Below are 8,672 nucleotides of genomic sequence, written 5' to 3'. Positions count from 1 at the left end.
TATATATTTACTGCAGTTTGACCTCTTGAGGTTGATGATGAACATTTGAAGGTTAAGCTCGTTCTTGCACTGATCATTAGTACTCTGTTCACAGAAAGTGCCAAGTGCAGAAATCCATACGGATATATCCATATCAGACCTACTTTCCAGATTAATGGTAAGTAGGTCATTTGACTAAATGTGTCAGACTGATTCCTTATTTGGTTCCATGTGCATTAAAACATCAGGAATAGACGAGATTTCATGTCCTGAGTTGATGCTAGCTAAACAAACTGATAAACAACAAATTGTAAAAAATCTAGTTTGCCATACCGTCTAGATTAAATCCTGGTTTGCATAGAGGAGAAACAATAATGTACAGTATGTGGAAAATAATGTGTTTTTTGAACCTTAAACCGCATAAACACATTTCATTACACCAAATACACAAAATAATGTTCTTTTTAGCAACATCATGTGACCCCTTTAAATATGTGTGCGTCCTTCACATTTATACTTATTACATGCCATCTAAGGCCCTTTGAAAGCCCGGCACTCTGGTTTACAAACCACTTCCACTTTTCAGCAACATTCCCGCTGCTCTAAAGAGGCAAAATGAATTGAATCTGTCGTAAATAACAAAATATATGCCAGGAAAGGGGCTGCCTTTGACTCTTAATGATGCACGAATGTACCAAACAACAAAAGGCGGCACATAAGCGCAGCCTTAAGCCGTTCTGAAATAGCATTTTCCATCATTGGCTTGCTGGAGGGACACTGAGTATTTGGGTCTCCATTCAGTGTGATGTGAATGTGGCAGAGAAGTGGAGTGTAGACCTGTGTTATTGTGAATGCACAGAGCTATGCCTCCACAGGATTACGGCATGCAAAATAATGTGTCCTTATCCGGTGCAGCCATAAAGGCATTGAGAAGAGCTGTGCTGGCCGTTTGTCTTCATGCTGCTTCTGAAGCTCTTTATTTCATCAGTCGACTGTATGAATGGACTAAAATTATGGACTAAAATAAAATTTTATTTTTTTATTGTAGTGGCTTAAAGGAATAGTTCACCCAAAACTGAAACTTGGCTTAAAATGTCCTCACTCTCAGGCCATCCAAGATTAGGGTGAGTTTTTTTCTTCATCAGATTTGGAGAAATGTAGCATTACATCACTTGCTCAGCAATGGATGCTCTGCAGTGAATGGGTGCCGTCAGAATGAGAGTCCAAACAGCTGATAAAAACATCACAATAATCCACAAGTAATCCACACCTCTCCAGTCCATCAGTTAACATCTGGAGAAGACAAAAGCTGCGTGTTTGTAAAAAAACAAATCCATCTAGGCATTTTAACTTTAAACCATTGCTACTGGCCAAAATGCCATAATCCATAATAACGCTTCCTCCAGTGACAAAGTCCATCTCCTGTTGTCTCTCGCGTCAAAATCCACCCACATATTTGATTAGAGCTGTTTTGGACTGTTTTTGGTTTGTAAATGGTGCTTGACTTGTGCAGATTTCTCTCCTGATTCAGACCAGACGACCTTTTCACTGGAGGAAGCGTTATGGATAATGGACTCATGATTTAGTTGGAAACACTGGTTTGAAGTCAAAAATGTTTTAATGATGGATTTTTTTCTTTTGTCTTCTCCAGATGTTAACTGATGGACTGGAGTGCTGTGGATTACTTGTGGATTATTGTGATGTTTTTATCAGCTGTTTGGACTCTCATTCTGACAGCACCCATTCACTGCAGAGCATCCATTGGTGATGGAATGCTACATTTCTCCAAATCTGTTCCCATGAAGAACAAACTCATCTACATCTTGGATGACCAGAGCAGATTTAAATTTGTGGATGAACTATTCCTTTAATTTTGGACTGTGACTGTATCTATCTAACTGTTTCTACAATTTGTCATGTGTACCATAACACTTGTTTGTTGTTGTAAATGAAGGAAAACACTCTAACATGTTTCTCTGCTTCTCAAACACAGCTAAACTCTTCCCTGGCTTCCTCATAAATCTCTTCATCTGCTAAAATGGCAGTACAGATGCTCAAGCTGAGGCTCTCTGGGGTAAAAGTGTGTGTGAGGCACGTAATACTACAGGGATCTCATCAGCAGATTGATTCTCTCTCGTCTGAATCCGTGTCTCTGCAGGTCTACAAAGCTGAGGTGAAACAGCAGAGAAGCTTCACTACTTGATCACTTCACTAGATGAAAGTAATTTTCTGGGTTCAACACAAGTTCTCATATTGGAAAAAAAAAAACCTCACCGTTACAGTAATGCACAAAGCCAGTTTTCCAGAGGGTTTAAAAAAGCAGAAATGTAAAGCTTTTTGTTTTGTTATTTTGTACATTATTTAGTAAAATGAAAGAAACACATAAAGTGTCTGCATTGTTCTTTCCAAAGTATAGTGAGGCTGCTTTCTAGATGCATGAACTTCTGGTGAGGTGCTGGAAGATGCTGAAACTACATAAAAAAAGCATCAGCAGGTTGCACACTTCTGAGGGATCATATGCCAGGCAAAAAACTACAAAATATGAATGCTAATGGATCGCACTCTCCAGGTATTATGGACCTCACTGGTTTGCTGAATGTAAACCGTCTCTATCCTCATGCATATTGTAAACATTACTGGCTTTTCACTGCAAAACATTTTATTTTTGTCTTGTTTTCGAGTACAAATATCTGAACATTCTTAAATGAAGATACTTTTACTTAAAAACAAAATGACTTAGGACTTGTTTTCTGAAAAAAAAGTATCAAAAAGTTTTGATAAAACAGCTGATAAAAACATCACAATAATCCACACCACTCCAGTCCATCAGTTAACATCTGGAGAAGACAAAAGATGTGTGTTTGTAAGAAACAAATCCATCATTAAGACGATTTAAATGTAAATTATTCCTTCTAGCTAAGATACGAGTCCATAATCTGTAATAACGCTTCCTCCAGTGAAAAAGTCATCTCCTGTTGGCTCTCGCATCAAAATCCACCAACATGTTTGTTTAGAGCTGTTTTTTGATCTGAGCAGATTTCGCTCCTGATTCAAAAGTTAAAAACATCTTAATGATTGATTTGCTTCTTATAAACAAGCAGCTTCTGGCTTCACAAGACATTAACTGATGGACTGGAGTGGTGTGGATTATTGTGATGTTTTTATCAGCTGTTTGGACTCTCATTCTAACGGCACCCATTCACTGCAGAGCATCCATTGCTGAGACACTGATGCAATGCTACATTTCTCCAAATCTGATGAAGAAACAAACTCATCTACATCTCGGATGCCTTGACGAGTACATTTTCAGTACATTTTCATTTATGGATGAACAATTCCTTTAAATTTGTTTAACTCATTTAGCTTCTCAAGTAAATGTTTTGACATTTGTACTGGAAAATGACAAAAAAAGGAAGTAAGAAAATCATTTTTTGCAGTTTACCAGCATTTTGTGATCGTGACATTGAGGTTTGAGGGAAAGGTTTACTCAGACAAGGTACTAATTCTACACTATTTCAAATTGAACACCCACAGTGTGATGTCTTTTGAAGCAATCTGTAAATGCTTTAGAGCTGAACTTGCATTGAACCAGAAGTCATTTCTTGTGCTTTCCAGATCTAGTCGAGATGCATCAGACAAAGATGTCTGTTTAATGCAATGTGACCTGATACTTCAAGAACAGTCATTACATTTTGAACCAAAACACCATGCAGTCAAAGACATTACCTAGTGCTATTACTCAGTGTTACACATTTAAACAGGATGTTTTCATAGCGCCATTGAACTACAGCCTGCTGAATCAGCAGAAAACAGGCATGAATCAATAAGACGGCAACAAAAGACAGAAAATCAAAGCTCTGCCCTTCATCTAGACACGTCTTTCCATCATGTAGTATCTGTAAGACATCAGTCCTGCTTCATCTCTGCGCACAAAAAGCACAAGAGAGAAGATCAGATCACTGTCTATTTGGAACAATCGTCTGAAATCAGTCCCTCGGGTTCGCCTGCGCTCACATTTCTGCTCTTTACACTTACAGCAGAGCTTCTCAAAGACATCACGCTACTCGCTTTGGGGCAGCAATCTTATAATTGCATGCGGTTAATAAAAACACTAAGCGCCTCGGAGGAGCTTTCTCTGATTCATAAACGCAGTAAACACAGATGCTGAGCATTTCTGCCGTTATTGTCAAGGAAAAAGACACGCTTTGACCTTTTGTGAAACACTTCAAATAAGCTCTCTAACTGTGACAACGTGCCCCATTACAGTGGAAATGTGACATTAGAAAGCTTATTTTGAGCTTTAGAAAGCTAATTTTAAGCAAAAATGTAAGAGGCACACTTTTTTTTTTTTTTTAAATCAAAGTTGTAAATAAAATGTATTGGAGTACGTTTTGCAAGAAAATACAGTTTTAGTTTTTCTTCCTTAAAATTTGTTTAATTTAATGTGTTACTTGTATTTCTTTGTCAATATTTGTGACATTTACTAGCAATTTCTGAGTGAAAACGTTCTACATCAAGTTTTCTTTTTTCAGTGTACACTATGAAATGATTTTTCGAAGTTGTAAATAAAAGAAATAATTGGAGTATGTTTAACAAGAAAGTACTATTTCAGTGTTTCTACTTAAAAAACGTTAAATGTTTTTGCACTACTTTCTGTTTCTTTGTAATTATTTGTGTTAAATTTAAAAGCAATTTGTTAGTGAAAATTGTTTTGTCAAATTATTTATGAAATATAAAAGCTATCCTCTACATTAATAAAATTGGTGTATTTACTTTGAAACAATTTTCACTCAAGAAATACCAAGTAAAAAATCTGAAATTCTATTTTCTTGTAAAACATACTTTATTTACAACTTTGAAAAATCATTTTTTTTACAATGCATCTTATAGTTGTGTGACAACTAGCACCGATCTACTCTGTAACTAGTGTTTAAAGGTGTTTGCTCTTTGCTTAGAGCCCTCTGAGGAGGAAAGTCGATCCCTCTCTGTCGACTCGCCTCAGGTTTCCTTCTTTCAGTGCAGGTGAGGATCATCTCAGGTAACATGGGAGTTATTTAGCACGGTTTGTGTGCTATAACACTCAACTCACTCCAGCACGAGCTCAAATGTATTAGTGAAATAAATGTCATTCTGTTGTAAATTCTGGTGAATCACCTTCCCTTTGGGTGAAAGGTTTTTGAAGTGGAAACCATTTGCATCTCATCATGAATAATTTATGAGGCCTGCTCTGAGCTACAGTTTTCCTATTAAAACAAGACGCATTAAGAAAAGTAAATACTCCATTGCCATTTGCAGGGCCGTGACCTTAAAATCATACGGTTAATTCAAACAGGACTCTAAAACATAACATCTTTAAAAGTCATAAACATTTCTGGAGACTATGAATAAGAGCTTTTCTAGTTATGCACGGATAAAACGTTCTCTTTGGAAATGCAGTCTCTGTAAAATTACAACCGGGCAAGTCATAGAAATTAAATTGGAAAAAATAAATCATTTAATTAAAAATAAATATAATAACTCATTAAGGCATGAGAATCCTGTCTAAAACTTTCACTGGCATTAAAGTTTGATAATTCGACCAACTGAGAGCTTCGTTATCTTGAACGTTTTAAATCTTGAAAATAATTATGTAAATTGCACTGATTAATTTTAAATATGTTTTTTTTTATTTTACAAAATAATAATGTGCTTTTTACATACATTACCTTATGTGAAACAACTAGAGTACACCATAAAAACTGACAGGTTTCATCTGAAGTGCTGTCTGCACATCTGTGCATTGTGCTTGGGGGAGTGGCTATTGGCTCTAGCTCATGAATATTTAATTAACTAGGTGCAGGCAAGGAATGGCTATGTATATGGACTTTAATTAGTTGTTGTTGGTAATTAATATAGATTTGTGTGTGTGTGTGTGTGTGTGTGTGTGTGTGTTTGTTTACAGTCCTGATAACTGTTACGCTGTTTTCTAATCATTGAGTGTCCGCTGTAACTGAACTGACCCTTGTTCAGTGCACTTTTTTTTCAAGTTCATATTTTGGTCTGTTATAAATTAAAGACAGTAAGGCCATTCTTTACTTTTTGTTTGACTGTGTAATTTAAGTTGTACCTAAATAAAAACATTAAAGTGTCTTTGGGTTATGCTGACCACACACACACTGAATACTGAAAAAAAAACTGGTGTAGGATTTACTTTAGGATTTATTTAAAAATGTTCAATCTGAAATTGCTAGTAAATTTGACAAATATTTACAAAGAAATGCCAAGTATCACATTAAATTAAACATGACATTTTAAAGAGTTTTTTTTGAAGTGGAAAGACTTTAATAGGAGCCTATTTTTGTAAAAGGAACACCAATAATCTTTATTTAGGCTACACCTTATAAAAAGTATAAAATCTTTGCACTAACATGTTTTTCCGAAGTTCATAATTTTCCGCAAAAATGGAAACTTAATATAAAAAACAAAATTCCAAAAAAAAAAAAAGCAATTTTTCTGTGAATGTGCGAGACTTCCGGTTCATTAGTCGCTATAAAGAATAACAAAGGTAAAGCTATGCCTATTTACGCTACAAACTGGTTTGTTTATGGACTGGGTAATAAATGAAAATAATATGATAAGAAATAACAGTTTGCTTTATCAAGTAACACAACAGACTGTTTTTGTACAGGTAAAATAACTGGGAGCAAATGACACCGGATGTCTCGCACATAAATGTGACCCTGGAGCACAAAACCAGTCATAAGGGTCAATTTTTCAAAATTGAGATTTATACATCATCTGAAAGCTGAATAAATAAGCTTTCCATTGATGTATGGTTTGTTAGGATAGGACAATATTTGGCCGAGAAACTATTTGAAAATCTGGAATCTGAGGGTGCAAAAAAAATCTAAATACTGAGAAAATCACCTTTAAAGTTGTCCAAATTAAGTCCATAGCAATGCATATTACTAATCAAAAATTAAGTTTTGATATATTTACGGTAGAAAATTTACAAAATATCTTCATGGAACATGATCTTTACTTAATATCCTAATGATTTTTGGCATCAAAGAAAAATCGATCATTTTGACTCATACAATGTATTTTTGGCTATTGCTACAAATATACCCCAGCGACTTAAGACTGCTTTTGTGCTCCAGGGTCACATTTATCATGTGCATTTCTTTACTTTACTGAACTGTAGGGTTGGTTTACCTGTTCCGGCCCCTGGAAGCAAATCCTGCACACCGGGGTTCCTTCTGCATAGCTGATGAAGGATAATCTGTCATCCCTCCGGTCCTTGGGGAACTCTTCCGCCGCGGCGCCGGTCCAGGATCCGTCCGCAGCCGCCTCAGCGTCCTCTGTGGACGGGGTACTCCAGTGCCGGAGCCGGTGGGCTCGTAACGTGTTGTTGTTATCCGAGGAAAACGGGCTGATTCTGGCCGTTTGTCCGCTCATGGGGTTTGTAGGAGCCTGTGGCCCGAGCAGAAACACCTTGAGGTCACTGAAGAGAACGCAACAGCGGCTCTTCAGCATACTTCATCCAAGAACGGGGAAAATCGACGCTGTCCTGGATCAGTTAGCGCAGGTTTATGGACTCCCTGATAGTTTTTAGGCTGTGAAGAGCGAATGCGTGAAAGCCATTGTATTCCGCAACCCTCTACAATTGCAACTTAAGTGATGCATTAAAGTCGCGACATGCATTAAGTTTATTGCACTTTTGGAATTTAGCTTGAAGGTTTTTTCTCCGTTCTGTCACCAATGGAGTTTTGGTTCCTTGCCGCTGTCGCTCAGTATTGTATAAAGCGCTATGTAAAGAAAGGTGACTTGACTTAAAATCGTTTGCAAGTTAAATGGAGAAACAAAGATGCCTTTGTGAAATAAGTGCACGTCTATATTGCATTCTGAATTAAGTAAAAAAAAAAAATGAAATGGCAGTAAACAGGTGTCAGAAGCCATAAGATCGATTCATTCCATTGGGTTTGCATGGGATCTAGATGTCCTTCTGCAAAGTAAGTCGCATGCCACATGTGTTAAAGCATCCCTCAGTGGCGTGAAATCATTCAGTTCCGCGTCCAGGTGTCTGCGCCTAAAGGTTAAAGCGATACCTTCCGCGTTTCTGCAGGTGATGCTTCTTCGTGCGGACGCCGCATGTCTTCGGTCGCGTCGTGAGCAAATGTTATTCTGCGGTAGTTTTTCGCGTCGTGTTCGCACGATTCCTCGGGACAGTTCATCGGGGATGTGTAATCCGAGTTCAGGTTCCGCTGGACGGTTGCTCGTTGCGGCTGATGCGGCGGGTTCAGCACCGTGATTCCTGAAGTCTGGTGTGAACTGTGTAACTTTAATCATTTGCAGCGACAACAAAATGAACAGCATAGAAATAAAGGTCAAAAATTTAAAATTTGAAATTAGATCAAGCGCATTTTCGTGTATTTTTCATACTAATAATGAATTTTTGATTGTAGTCAGTTAATTAGTGACTGACATAAATCAGCCATGTAGTATATTTGTATTTATTTATTTATTTATTGATACCGATATTCAAATGTTTCTACCTGTAATTGATTTTTAATACAGGCCTAAACTTTACTAACATATGATATCCTTGAGCGAGTCTCTAATAATAAAAATCAATTACAGGTAGAAAAATGTGAATATCGGTATCAATAAATAAATAAAAACTTTCATGAAAATGCACTTTATCTATTTTCAAA

At 36.9% G+C, this 8,672-nt stretch overlaps 1 protein-coding gene across 1 annotated transcript in view; it reads right to left on the bottom strand.

Annotated features, from left to right (window-relative positions):
• Window positions 1-7,751, bottom strand: part of LOC107663921 (E3 ubiquitin-protein ligase MARCH4-like) — a 20,830-nt gene extending 13,079 nt beyond the window's left edge. The window contains exon 1 of the mRNA XM_016454332.1: window positions 7,174-7,751. Coding sequence (XP_016309818.1) covers window positions 7,174-7,494 — 321 coding nt within the window. The 5' untranslated portion in view covers window positions 7,495-7,751. The remainder of the gene's footprint in view (window positions 1-7,173) is intronic.
• Between the last annotated feature and the right edge of the window lie 921 nt (window positions 7,752-8,672).

The sequence above is a fragment of the Sinocyclocheilus anshuiensis genome, unplaced genomic scaffold (genome assembly GCF_001515605.1).
Source record: "Sinocyclocheilus anshuiensis isolate Anshui unplaced genomic scaffold, SAMN03320099.WGS_v1.1 scaffold81, whole genome shotgun sequence".
Classification (NCBI taxonomy): Eukaryota; Metazoa; Chordata; class Actinopteri; order Cypriniformes; family Cyprinidae; genus Sinocyclocheilus; species Sinocyclocheilus anshuiensis.
The sequence above is the reverse complement of the archived record's forward strand: the minus strand, read 5'-3'. Positions and strand labels throughout refer to the sequence as shown.